The sequence below is a fragment of the Pristis pectinata genome, chromosome 12, assembly GCF_009764475.1.
Source record: "Pristis pectinata isolate sPriPec2 chromosome 12, sPriPec2.1.pri, whole genome shotgun sequence".
In the NCBI taxonomy this organism is placed as follows: Eukaryota; Metazoa; Chordata; class Chondrichthyes; order Rhinopristiformes; family Pristidae; genus Pristis; species Pristis pectinata.
The window spans coordinates 2,368,610-2,382,820 of NC_067416.1; the positions used below are offsets into that span (position 1 = coordinate 2,368,610).

At 48.3% G+C, this 14,211-nt stretch overlaps 2 protein-coding genes across 7 annotated transcripts in view; one reads left to right on the forward strand and one right to left on the reverse strand.

Annotated features, from left to right (window-relative positions):
* poll (polymerase (DNA directed), lambda) overlaps positions 1–8,517 on the forward strand; it is a 17,398-nt gene extending 8,881 nt beyond the window's left edge. For 4 of the 6 annotated variants that reach the window (XM_052027043.1, XM_052027045.1, XM_052027042.1 and 1 more), the window contains 3 exons: positions 692–820; positions 3,674–3,842; positions 5,137–8,515. In XM_052027043.1, the coding sequence (XP_051883003.1) occupies positions 692–820; positions 3,674–3,842; positions 5,137–5,498 (660 nt within the window). In that variant the 3' untranslated portion in view covers positions 5,499–8,515. Of the gene's footprint in view, positions 1–691; positions 821–3,673; positions 3,843–5,136 lie in introns of all 6 variants that reach the window. The other 2 variants (XM_052027047.1, XM_052027046.1) reach the window with 2 other exon arrangements.
* Positions 8,518–13,893: 5,376 nt separating this feature from the next.
* The window catches only part of LOC127576867 (protein O-GlcNAcase-like), a 40,751-nt gene continuing 40,433 nt past the window's right edge, over positions 13,894–14,211 (reverse strand). The window contains exon 15 of the mRNA XM_052027672.1: positions 13,894–14,030. Coding sequence (XP_051883632.1) covers positions 13,894–14,030 — 137 coding nt within the window. The remainder of the gene's footprint in view (positions 14,031–14,211) is intronic.

Here is a 14,211-nt window from a genome sequence, read left to right on the forward strand (position 1 = left end):
CCTGAATGATTTCTTTGAAAGGACATGGGAAGTTTTGAATGGTCCCCTAGTACGATAAGATGGACTCTTGACCTCACAATCTACCTCGTCATGGCCTTGCACCTTATTGCCTGCCTGCACTGCACTTTCTCTGTAACTGTCACACTTTATTCTACATTCTGTTATTGTTTTCCCTTGTACTACCTCGATGCACTGTTGTAATGTAATGACCTGTATGGATGGCATGCAAAACAAAGCTTTTCACTCTACATGTGATAATAATAAACCGATTTACCAATGACTTACCAATTACCCTCTTACCTGCTCTGCCATTCAGTAAAATGGTGGCAAATCCTTCACCTCAGCCCCTTTCCTGCACTAACACCACGTGCTTTGATCCCCTTGATATCTAAAAACCTATAGAAATCTGTCTTGAATGTAATCATTGACTGACCCTCCCCAGCCCTCGGGGTTGATCACTCCAGAGGTTCAGCACCCTCCGGATGAAGAGATTTCTTCTGGTCTGTGACCTGAACGCTGACCCGTTACTTTGAAACCACAACCTATTTGGGCTTCCACACCCCACACCAGGTTGGTAATCACCAAAGTTTTTCTGGAAATTAAAACCCCTTCTGCAGTTCCATGTTCTCTTCACACGCTGTCTTCACCTGCACAGGTCATTCAGCAGCTGAGTATCTGATGTGTTTTCCAGGGATTCAGGACATTAGAGGACATTAAGACAAAAGCCAATCCCAACAGGCAGCAGATTATTGGCCTCAAACATTACCACGATTTCCTGGATCGTATGCCCAGAGAAGAGGCTGCTGAGATTGAGAGAACTGTAAGTCCTCTGCTTACAAGCATGCGAGTAGGGCAGGCGGGGGTGCGAGTAGGGCAGGCGGGGGTGCGAGTGAGGCAGGCGGGGTGTGAGTGTGGCACCAGCTGGGACACACGGTAAAGTTAGAGCCATTGTTGTACTGCTACCAAAGAGGCATTTCCACTCTGCCCATTCCCCATTTGGCCTGTCGTCCCTGTGCCTGCCCCCCGAAACACCTGTCGTCCCTGTGCCTGCCCCCCGAAACACCCGTCGTCCCTGTACCTGTGCCTGCTCCCGAAACACCCGTCGTCCCTGTGCCTGCCCCGGAAACGCATGTCGTCCATGTACCTGCCCCCTGAAACGCATGTCGTCCATGTACCTGCCCCCTGAAACGCATGTCGTCCATGTACCTGCTCCCCGAAACGCATGTTGTCCCTGTGCCTGCCCCCTGAAATATTTATCCACACATCCCCTCCCAACAAATGGGATCTATGATAGGCCCCTCCACTGTCCCATCCTCCCTATGTGGATCTTTTATCTTGACCTGACAGGGCAGGAGAGGCCTCGGCGTATCATCTCGTGTGGAAGGCAGCACCCAGTACAACACTGCCTCCATACTGCGCTGGGACGTCCTCCCAGCTCCATCTCTGATTCTGTCGCTGTACTGAAACTGCTCTTGTAGAACCATAAGTGAATCCTTAATGAGTGTGTATGTCACGTCCTGCTCAGCGTCCCTGAGATGATGGACCACTCCACCCTCCAGCTTGGTGGGACTGCCATCCTTTTCTCCCGTTGTTGCCCTCCACTGTTCCCTCCAGGGTCCTTGGCCCCGTCCTCACTCTGTCCCTCCATGGTGTCCTCCGGCCGGCTTCTCACGATGCTCCCGATCTCACCTGATCCTCCGTCTAAATTGTCAGACTGCGTGTCTGATACCCAGCGATGGGTGGGTCATACCCTGCGATGGGTGGGCCATACCCAGCGATGGGTGCTTTGTACCCAGCGATGGGTGGGTCGTACCCAGCAGTGGGTGAGCAGAAATTTCCTCCCACGAGATACTGGGGAGACTGAAGCATCGACCACCATCTGCAAGGTTGCTTCTGCTGATGAACCCCTCAGCCATCACTTTATCGGAAGACTACTTCAATGTCCTCCCAGCTGTCGCCTACCTTCCATGAGCTTCTAATCAAAAACATTGCTACCTTTACCTGGCAGTGGTGCCAGCTCCCATTCACCTTGCAGCCCTGGGGACTGCTGGCTGACTTTGGCTCAGTTAAACAATGCCTCAGTTTTAACATCATTGTCCTTGTTTTTAAAGTACTGCAGAGGGATTGCTCATCCCCATCTTCTCACCATCTTCAGCTCCAGAAACCCTCAAAGCATTCCGATCCTCCATCTCTGAGCTTCAGCTGCCTGGCACCTAAACTCTGCAACTCCCTCCTCAGCCTTCTCACCTCTAGCTCCATTTGACCAAACCTCGATCACCTGCCCTGATGTGTGTCCTGATTATCCCTCATGAAGTGGTGGAGGTCTCAGTGCTGGCAGAGGCTATTGAAGGGAGTCGCAGTGGCAGCACAAGGGAAGCTGTCTTCCTGACTCCGAGAGAGACACAGTGTGATGGAGATGAGCAAAGGCTGAAGGTTTTCTCAAGCAGAAGACAAACTGCTGGTCAGGCAGCATCTGTGGAGGCAAAGGGATGGTGGATTGGGATTGGAGGCTTTCTCCTCCTGCACCAGACTGAAGGAACGTGTCTGACCACACACGATTGTCACAAAAGCAGCAAGCAGCCCAAAGCTGCCACCTTCCAGCACGGAGCCCTGAACCAGAGAACGTTGCTCTGGCAGGCGTGGGTGTGTGTGGGAGTGGCTCCTGCTTCACATGCACCAGGTTAGGGGATTGGCCCGCAGTCCCTCACCCAGAATTTGTGTGTAAGGAGGCCCAGCAATTGTCAATCTGAGGAGAGCTAAGCCCTCTGATGGGATTACTCTAGCAGCATCTGCAACCCCACTGATGCCTGGGGGAGCTGAGAAAGGGATTAACAGGGTTATACTGTCTGCTTGTCGCATGGATTGGGGAGATTGTCAGGGTTCTGTCAGCCACGTCCAGCTGTAACACTAAAACCCTGCTACTCACTGAGGCAAAGGAGGTGACAAAGATCACTGCAGCAGGGAGGAAGGATGTGAGAGACGTAGAAAGCCTACAGCACATACAGGCCCTTCGGCCCACAAAGCTGTGCTGAACATGTCCCTACCTTAGAAATGACTAGGCTTACCCAGAGCCCTCTATTTTTCTCAGCTCCGTGTACCTATCCAAAAGTCTCTTAAAAGACCCTATCGTATCCGCCTCCACCACCGTTGCCGGCAGCCCATTCCACACACTCACCACTCTCTGAGTAAAAATCTTACCCCTGACATCTCCTCTGTACCTATTCCCCAGCACCTTAAACCTGTGTCCTCTTGTGGCCACCATTTCAGCCCTGGGAAAAAGGCCCTGACTATCCACACGATCAATGCCTCTCATCATCTTATACACCTCTATCAGGTTCCCCCTCATCATCCACCGCTCCAAGGAGAAAAGGCCGAGCTCCCTCAACCTGCTTTCATGAGGCATGCTCCGCATTCCAGGCAGCATCCTTGTAAATCTCCTCTGCACCCTCTCTATGGCTTCCACATCCTTCCTGTAGTGAGGCAACCAGAACTGAGTACAATACTCCAAGTGGGGTCTGACCAGGGTCCTATATAGCTGCAACATTACCTCTTGATGGCCAGGGCAGGGAATGAGCAAGGGAGGGAATTTTGTAGAACAGGGACTGGAAGAGCAGTGTGGAGGGGAGAGGGCTTGTTGGAGCAGGGACGGAGGATATCGTTCTGTGTTGTCCAGGTGTGTGACATGGCTCACTCCATTAACCCCGGCCTGATCAGCCTGGCCTGCGGTTCCTTCCGCCGTGGAAAGCCCACCTGTGGCGACGTGGACGTCCTCATCACGCACCCCGACGGAAAGTCACACAGAGGGGTCTTCAGCAAAGTCCTCGACGGTCTGAGGGGCAGAGGTGAGCATGATATGTAACAGTGACTGGTGCAGGGACGTGGTTCAGCGGAGAGGCCTCCGGGGTGCTGAGGTAACACCCCTGGGCAGGAGATCGGAAACCAAAATACAGCCAGTGCTGGAAACCCAAGACAGAAACCAGAAACTGCTGCAAACACGTCAGGCAGCATCTGTGGAGGAAAGTTACAGGTCCAAGACCCTTTTGCAGAAGCCACCTGACCTGCTGAGTTCTGCTGGTATCACCAGAGCACAGTCTGACTCTGAGCCAGCAGTGGAGGGTTCAAGCCCCACAGATCTGTGTACTCCAGGGCAGTACTGAGGGATGTTGAATTGTGTCTGGGGTAAGTGGTTAAACCAGGGTGGGTATAAAAAGTCCTGGGGGAGAGGGAGCTGGACACAAACGTTCTGCCTCTGGTTTCAGGCTGCTAGTTATCCTTCACTCAACACCACAGTCAGACGATGCCAGCTGTTGGTGGGAGTGTGGTGTGAGGGACTGGGCTGCCACAGTTCCAACATCTCTCCTGGGATCGGCCTGTCCAGAGGTGTGAAGGGCACTGGGGAACCGCAGTTCCTGCTTTCCTCCCTCACACTCCGGTGTACCAGCGCATCAGCCGTTCCCGAGTCCGGCGGCAACTAGTAAGGGGGTGGGTGCAACTTGTCACTGGATGTCTGCCGAAACCTGTTGAGCTCTACAACTTCTATAATTACAGCATGTGGGACTGAAATACATCCTGGAGAAAAGTATCCTCCACACCTGTGCTGTCCATGTCCTGGATTGTGTGACGGGACGGTGTGGAGGGAGTTTCACCCTGTGTCTGATCCCGGGTGTGTGTGATGGGACAGTGTGGAGGGAGCTTCACTCTGTGTCTGATCCCGGGAGTGTGTGATGGGACGGTGTAGAGGGAGTTTCACCCTGTGTCTGATCCCGGGAGTGTGTGATGGAACGGTGTGGAGGGAGCTTCACTCTGTGTCTGACCCCGGGTGTGTGTGATGGGACGGTGTAGAGGGAGTTTCACCCTGTGTCTGATCCCGGGAGTGTGTGATGGAACAGTGTGGAGGGAGCTTCACTCTGTGTCCGACCCCGGGAGTGTGTGATGGGACGGTGCGGAGGGAGCTTCACTCTGTGTCCGACCCCGGGAGTGTGTGATGGAACGGTGTGGAGGGACCTTCGCTCTGTGTCTAACTCGTGCTGTCCTTGTGTTCAGACTGTACGGAAATGTAACATTCCTGACAACTCTGCCTTTGAAGAGCACAGAATGTTTTGCTGGGTTTACTAACCACTGTGTTTTCTGTTGAAGGATTTGTCACCGATGACCTGGTCAGCCAGGAGGAGAACAGGAACCAGGTGAAGTATCTGGGTGTTTGCCGCCTTCCAGGTCCTGGGCACCGTTACCGAAGGCTCGACATCATCGTGGTGCCGTACGCGGAGTTCGCCTGCACCCTGATGTACTTCACCGGCTCGGCGCACTTTAACCGGTCCATGCGTGCGCTGGCCAAGACCAAAAACATGAGCCTGTCGGAGCACTCGCTCAACTGCCAGGTGCTGCGGGAGGGGTGGAACAAAGTCAACCGCGGGCTCGTCCTCCCCACCCCCAGTGAGCGGGCCATCTTCGAGCACCTGGGGCTGGTTTACAGGGAGCCGCAGGAGAGGGACTGGTGAAGTTCAGTGTTGCCACACACACTAGGGTGGGGCAGGGACCCTGATCCCCCCCCACAAGGGACACCATGTGTGACAGAGCTCCAGAGCTGCTCAGAGATGGTGGTGACTGTGGCAGTCAGCAGCTCACCCACCCTGTCCGTACCACAGCTGCACCGTCTGAGCAAACAATGTGGCCGTTTCTTTATAAACAGACAAAAGTAGAGAGGTGCAATTTGTATGTTAAAGTGGGTAGGACCGGGAGCAGGGAGGGTCTGATAGACCAAACTGCTTTATTTCAATGCAAGAAGCCTGACAGGTGAGGCAGGTGGGATCAGCACATAGGACTGGGGTGTTACAGCTAATACATGGTGGGCAGGACTGGTAGCTCAGTGGTCCAGGGTGCAGATGCTGCAGACGTGATGGAGGTGGAGGTGAGAGAGGAGGGGGAGGTGCAGTTTTGATAAGGGTGGTTGGGGAGGATATTCCTGAGGATTCATCCAGTGAGGCTGTATGGGTGCAACTCAGAAATGGGAAGGGGTCTGATCACTTTGATGGAATTGTACTACAGGCCTTCCCAACAGTCAGTGGGAATTGAGGAGCGGATATGTAGGGAGATTGCAGGTAGGTGTATTTAGGGAAAGCCAGGTGAATATGTCAGGATTGGGAAGATGTATTGGAATTGGTTTATTATTGTCACTTGTACCGAGGTACAGTGAAAAAACCTGTCTTGCACACCAATCGTACAGGTCAATTCATTACACAGTGCAGTTACATTGAGTCAGTACAGAGTGCGTTGATGTAGTACAGGTAAAAACAATAACAGTACAGAGTAAAGTGTCACAGCTACAGAGAAAGTGCAGTGCAATAAGGTGCAAGGTCACAACAAGGTAAATCGTGAGGTCATCGTCCATCTCATTGTATAAGGGAACTGTTCAATAGTCTTATCACAGTGGGGTAGAAGCTGTCCTTAAGTCTGGTGGTACGTGCCCTCAGGCTCCTGTATCTTCTACCCAATGCAAGAGGAGAGAAGAGAGAATGACCCGGGTGCGTGGAGTCTTTGATTATGCTGGCTGCTTCACCAAGACAGCGAGAGGTAAAGACAGAGTCCATGGAGGGGAGGCTGGTTTCCATGATGTGCTGGGCTGTGTCCACAACTCTCTGCAGTTTCTTGTTGTCCTGGGCAGAGCAGCTGCCTTACCAAGCCTCAATTCCACTCATATCCAGAGATCTCTTGACCTCGGTCATCGACTCAGATCCACTGTCCTCGCGGGTAGAGAGTTCCTACAATTCACCACCTTTTGGGTTGATTTATGTCATTTTGGAGAAGTTGTCTGGTCTTGCTGTGGTGCCTCTGTATAGAACATAGCACAGTACAGTACAGGCCCTTCGGCCCACAATGTTGTGCCGACATTTTATCCTGCTCTAAGATCTATCTAACCCTTCCCTCCCACACAGCCCTCCATTTTACTATCATTCATGTGTCTATCTAAGAGTCTCTTAAATGTCCCTAATGTATCTGCCCCACAACCTCTGCCGGCAGTGCGTTCCACACACCCACCACTCTCTGCGTTTAAAAAAAACTTACCCCTGACATCCCCCTTAAAATTATGTCCCCTCGTGTTAGCTATTGTCGCCCTGGGAGAAAGTCAAATTAACTTTCAAGTGCTCAGGTGTAACAAATTCTGTTATTCTCAATCATGTTGTAGGGATGGCTGCAATAGGTTCAACTCTGTGGGTTCCCCAGTCTCTGGGCATGTGAGTGGCAGGTTACCATACTCCAGTCAAATCTAAAACTGGTGATTTGTCCCCACCTTGTGGACAGAAATAATTCTTCCCTATTCAACAGATGTGTTGGAACAGCCCTAGCTCACTCAACCTTTCCTCATAAAACATGCTCTCCAATCCAGGCAGCATCCTGGTAGATCTCCTCTGCAGCCTCTCTAAAGCTTCCACATCCTTCCTATAATGAGGCGACCAGAACTGAATACAATATTCCCAAGTAATGAGGCCCATCAAAGCTATGGTGGCTCTTGGCACCTCTCCCTGTAGCCATACTCTCTCACAAGCCGCCTACAGTAACAGCCCTGGGTTACAGCCACTCAATTAGGCTGTGAAATTAGAAATTTTCTTCAATCTCAATTACATTCTTCTCCTTTGAGTCCTGATAAGAATTTATTAGATGTAATTTTTAATTTGGAACCTTTTCAGGATGGCTCAATATTTAATATTTATGACAGATTACTAGGAATGAGTAAGGTGCCACTGGATAAAATTTAAAACACTTGGGAACAAGATTTGCAGATGTCAATTTCTGAGGAAACTTGGAATGAAATTTTCAAGTTGGTTAATACCTCGTCATTATGTGCTCGTCACTCTGTCCTTCAATTTAAAGTGGTCCATAGAGCTCACTTGTCTAAAGATAAATTATCCCGTTTTTATTCTGATATATCTCCTGACTGTGATAAATGCAATAACAGAGTGGCTTCCTTAATTCACATGTTTTGAATGTGTCAGAGTCTTTAAAAAAATATTGGACAGAGTCTTTCATACTTTTTCTGTACTTTTCAAAATAAATTTTAAACTTAATCCTTTGACTGCACTATTTGGGATCGTTGGAGACAAAGATATAACTTTGAAGGCTTCTGATTTACACATTCTGGCTTTTGTTTCTCTTATAGTCAGGAGAGCTGTGTTGCTTAAATGGAAGTTACTTGGCCTATTCATGCTCAATGGTTACCAGATGTTATGTCATACTTGAATCTAGAGAAGATTTGCTGTTCAGTTTTTGAATCTAACCTAGACTTTCAAACCCTGTGGGGACTTTTTTTTAAAGTATTTTCAAAATCTCTGGTTTGGGGACTAAAATGCAGATATTGGCTGACACGGTTACGTTTTTAAAGGGTTTTCCTTGTTTTTTTTTCCATCTAACAGCTTCAGGTTTTGGTAGTGGGAGTAGATTTTTTTAATAAAATATTTCAATTTTTTTCCCTTTATTGACTTCTATATATGATTATTAATTTAGAGAATTGTAGTCTAAGTATGATTTAATACAACGTATTCCGTAGTATTTTTTTCTCTTTCTTGATGCATGTACTCTATTTTTTCATGGATTCAATAAAAATATTGTAAAGAGAATTACATCATCGTCCTGCAGGAAAACATTGCAACGCTCCTCCAATCCAACCCAACCCAACAAGATAAATGATCGTTTATTTGATTTAATAAGACATTATTATTGGCTACATTACCAGAACTGCTCCTCAAATGTTCGATGCAACCCCAGGCCCACGTTCATGACTGTTGGCATTGAGGTGTCACAGGAGCAGCTGCAGTGTGGATTTAGTGCCAGCTCCTGTGGGATGTGAACCCATGACCTCCACACCGACCCATGAACATCACCAGTGAGCCAGCAGACCATGTTCTACAAGAGGAACAAAATAATCGAGACGAGAGAATAGCAGCTGGTTCTCGAACCGAGAAAAGCGGAACTCGGGGCAACAATCTGGAGATCGATGATTCCAGTTATTGACAAATATCCCAGGTCCTTGCCACATGTAAATAGCTGATCTTCATCATGGAAAGTTACCACGCAATCTACCCTGGTCGCTGTAGCCCTTCTGACGAAGGTGCTCCCAGAGAGAGTTCCACCATGGACCCAGTGATGAAGGAGGAACGGAGATGTCCAAGTCGGGTGGTGTGCGACTTGGAGGGGAACCTGCATGTGGCGGTGTTCGCATGTCCCTGCTGGCCTACTTCTTCTCGGTGGTAGAGGTCACGGGTTTGGGAGGTGCTGAGAGAGTAACCCGGGCAAGTATTAACAGTGTATTATGTAAATGGTGCGCACGGCAGCTACCGTTCACCGTGGTGGAGGGAGTGAATGTTCAGGGCGGTGAATGGGGCGCTGATCAATTGGGCTGTTTTATCCTGGATGATGTTGAAGTGCTAGAACTTCATTCATCCAGGCATGTGGAGAATATTCAGTCATGCTCCTAGTTTGTAACTTGGAGACAATGCAAAGACTTTGAGGTGTCAGTAGATGAGTCACTCCGTGCTGAATACCCAGCCCCTGACCTGCTCTTGCAGCCACGGTATTTATGTGGTTGGTGCGGTTAGTTTTAGGTCAACGGTGACCCTCACAATGTTGATAATGGGGAATACACATGACAAAGTGCTCCCACCTCTCTTCAGTTGCTCTTCTGTCCAGTTCACCACCAACACCCACTCCCCTTCTCACAACACCTCCATGTGCAGCCACCGGTGATACAACACTTGCCCCTTTCACCGCTTCCCTTCTCACCACCCAGGGACCCAAACACTCCTTCCAGGTGTGCTGTCTTCAATTCTCACAATGTGGTCTCGTATACATTGGAGAAACAAAAAGCGGATTGGGTGACCGTAGTGCAGAGCACCAACGCCGAGTCCATAAGGGTAACCCGAGCTTCCAGTCACTCACCACTTTAACTCGTCACCTCGCTCTCGGACCTCCGTCTTCGACCTCTTACGCTGTCCCAACAAAGCCCAATGTGAGCTCAAGGAAGAGTAGCTCATCCTGTAGGCAGCCAGTTCTGATGAACAGAGAGAGCATACAGGATATTTCCAGCATTCTCTTCTCTATTAGATCTACTACAGCATCTCCTTATTCTCAGAGAAACATGAGACTGCAGATGCTGGAATCTGGAACAAATATGCAGTCATGGAGAGAGGGAAATGCTGGAGCAACTCAGTGTGTCAGAGAACAAAGGGGGGTAACAGATAGTTGACATTTTCAGGTCGAGACCCTGAAAGGTCTTCTGCTGACCTGCTGAGTTCCTCCAAAAACTTGTTTTTTTGCTCTGTATTCGGAGACCTTGGTTGTAGACTCCTCGGATAGGAGAAACCCTCCTTGCATCTACTCTGTCAAACCTTTTCAGTGAAATCACCTCTTTCTTTACTGCAATTCATCTCCTTAGGGAGACCAGGCCTGAACACAATATTCCAAGCTTTGTTTCAGCTGGGACCTACATAGTTTGAACAAGACCCTCATGATTTTGTACCCCCTTTAGTCCCCTAAATTCCAAGGAATAAAGATCTAGCCTGCCCAACCTCTCCTCATAACTCAGGCCCTCGAGTCCTGGCAATATTCTCATTATTAAAGATGTAATGTGGATTATCACCATGATCACATCTCAACGTCAAACATTCAGGCTGGCTGAAGATAACTGGAACAATTAACAGTAATGTATCCAGTCTGGTCCCTTCACATTCCTCCCCATTTACAAATTTAGTTGAGGTACTCCAGCTGTTAGCTTCAGCCTATCGGTGGACTGGATTCCAGTCAGTAATTGCAACTTGCAGACAGCGTCATGGAGAGTTTGAGGGGGGGTGGGGGAGAAATGCTGGATGACGTGCGGTTTCATTTTTACCAGACCACAGACAAAAACTGATGGACCTGGGGTACATAGTTGGAAATTTGGTGCAGTTCCTGGAGTTCGGTGTGAAATACAGCCCCAAGCCTCCTGAGAAGAGCAATACCTCAGCATTGACCACATCCTCAGACCACACCCCCACTTTCCTCGATTGGCACCATCTGGGTAGATATAAGAGCAGCTGTGCTGAGAGCTCAGACTAACTGCTGTTTGCTTGATATGTCTAGGCAAGTCTGACAGGTGTGCGTAGCTGGGGGCAGGAAGTGGATTCAGAGAGAAGGGGCATGAGACCCATGATTTAGAGATTTTGAGACAGGGTGGAGCAGGTTCAGACAGCTGTGCTTCAGTTTACTGTTTCCTGCTTCTGGCCAATTTCAAGCTTTCTATTCAATCTGCAACTCCACTGAAAACCTCTGGTGAACTTGGCCCTCTCATTGCATGCGAGTGTTAAAATCACCATCCTGCACATGCCCTTTTCTCGTTACCACCATCAGCGAGGAGGTACAGGAGCCTGAAGGCCCACACTCGACAGTTCAAGAACAGCTTCTTCCCCTCCACCATCAGATTTCTGAACAATCCATGAACACTACCTCATTATTCCTTTTTCTTTTGCACTATTTATTTTTGTAATTTATAGATTGTGTTTGCACTGCACTGCTGCCACAAAACAACAAATTTCACATCATAGAACCATACAGCACAAAACAGGCCCTTCGGCCCACCATGTCACCATATGTCAGTGATAATAAATCTGATTCTCAAAACAGGTGGAAATTCACCTCTGCTGAGTGTATCATCCAGATGCCCCACAAACCAAGTGATGTGGGAGGGTGCTATTACATGAGTGAGTGAACTAAAAAAAACAAGTAGAGGCTGAACTTTAAATATACAATTGAATAGTTATGAAAAGTTGCTACAAAGGTAGTGCCAAGCTGGTGTCTGCTTAGTGCAGGTGGAGAAGGAAACTTTACTCTCAGATACAAACTGTGCATAAAGACTTTCAATATAGACAAGCTCAGGTTATCCAGCCACTGAGGTGTTTATATGTAGGCACTGTTGTAATGTAGGGAGAAACAGCAGCCAACTTACACACAGCAATATGACAGATTATCTGTACTTGTGATGTGATGGAGGGATAAATATTGGAACAACCTGGTTGTTCAGTCACCAGAGCCCTGAAGACCTGTCACTCATCTACCTGCTCACACGAACAGCTACTGCATCGACACCCCCAACATCTCAGGGGGGAAATTTTAAACCAGATTCAAAATACAAAACAATACTCAGGCACCAGACCATATCCCTGCCCAGCTCTCTCAGGGATGTTCAATGATCATTTTGTGCTCTGTATATAATGGACAGCAAGACATGGCCTGCAATCTAAGACTCCATTTGGGGCATGCATAGTGAGAGTCAGTCATACAGCACAGAAATAGGCCCTTCAGCCCAACTAGTCCATGCCAACCACTATACCCATCCAAGCAAGTCCCATTTTCCTGCATTTGGGCCATATCTTTCTAAATTTTTCCTATCCATGTACCTGTCCAATTGACTTTTAAAAGTTATTGCACCTGCCTGTCCAACCTCTCCCAACAACCGAGTCCCTTGAGTCCTGGCAGCATCTAGCAAATCTTTCCTGCACTCATTCCAGTTTAAAGTGTGGTGGAGTTAGGAGCTGCTTTGCCACAACATACTGAGCAATGCATTCCTGGAGCTGGTTCTTACCATGTCAATGTATGAACTTAGCCCGCATCTCTGGCCTCAGAGGGTGAACTGTAACACTTAGACAAAGTACATTGGTTGTTTCTTTTTGTTTTAAGATGAATTTGCCATTTCAGCAACTAATTCTACATGCATCTGCTAGTCCATACGTGTTTTACTGAACTGCAATAACGTATAGTTCAAAATTAGTGCTTTTCGACTGGTCTGTCAGTGGGCTCCCCTCAAATCAATGGGCAGCTGCAGATGTTGGGGAAAACCCACTCACCATGGCCAGTAGCTGGCACCAATGACCACAACCCCAGGCTACGAGTTGTCCCACTGCTGAGTTTACGAGGCATCACCTCTCATATACAGAACTAATGGGATAGACAGTACATTGTGTAAAGGACTACTGAGCAGCAGCTTGGGATGGTTTGCTTCAGTAAATGCAAGTAAACCCAGTTCAGGTGGCTGGTGTACAGACAAGGAGCTCTCCCATCACACTCAGTTTCATATACATTTAATTAGGTTGTGATGCACCCAAATTATTAGCCCATCTTTCTTTACAGATGTTGACAGACCCAGTACGCATTCCAGCACTGTTGCACTCATTTCCAACATCTACAGTTTGTTCCTTTCTCCAGAGAGCAATTCCATGAACCATTCAGATGGAGAATCACTAGATATAAAGTGCCTTCAAAGAGAGGTATCAAAAGGTCGTTAGTTTTCACAGATGCACATGATCTGCAGAAAGCAAACTCTTAAATCACCAGTGGAAGCCCTAAAATCTCATTTAGTGAAAATGAACTGGCTCCAGGGGTCAAGGACTCCAAATACTCCTGTAGGTGGTCAGTTATAAACAAAGCCACATTGTGATAACAAAATGGCTGGTTTAACAGCAATCCCTCACCAAGATCCAGGACTGCATCAGGCAGTGATAGTTTAAACAACTCTTTTTCACTGACACGGACACAGTGGATTGAGTCACCTCCTACTCTGCCACCAGGTCCCCTGATTCTACGTGAGAAACTTGTCAGTTGCCCAATATTTGCATGAGGGTCATGAGGGGGGTGGGGTGGGGGGGGAGATGAAGTGCCAGGAGGAAAAGGGGAGCAGATAATTCTTTGTTATTGCATCAGTGGAGGTTCACCCACTTCACAAAGTTCCATCTGGAGTTCACCTTGTGTATTGCAAATTAAAAAGATAAAATACAAAATATTATTAAACACAGATTATTCAGCTTAAGGCTAAATTTAGATACATTTAATTATACACATCCTTTAATTACACTACTGTGAAGAGGCTGCCCATTACAAATTCCTTCCCAGCACCAACATTTCTTTTGGGAATCCCTCCATCTTGGCCAACTCCAGGAAGCCCAGTTTGCTGTAGAACTCCAAACCCCGTCTGTCGTTGGGTTTTACTTCACAGAATGCTCCTCGAGACCCTAAATAGGAGGGAAACAGTAGTTTAGCTCTGACAGTGGAAACTGGCATCCCCAACATACAGAAGCAGGAGCAAGCCACTCCCCATACCTGCTGTCCTCAGGAGCTCAATTAAATAACCCACATTTCTGTGACTACAGTTCTGTCTCAACACCTTGGGCAGCTTGACGTCAGACTTTTTAA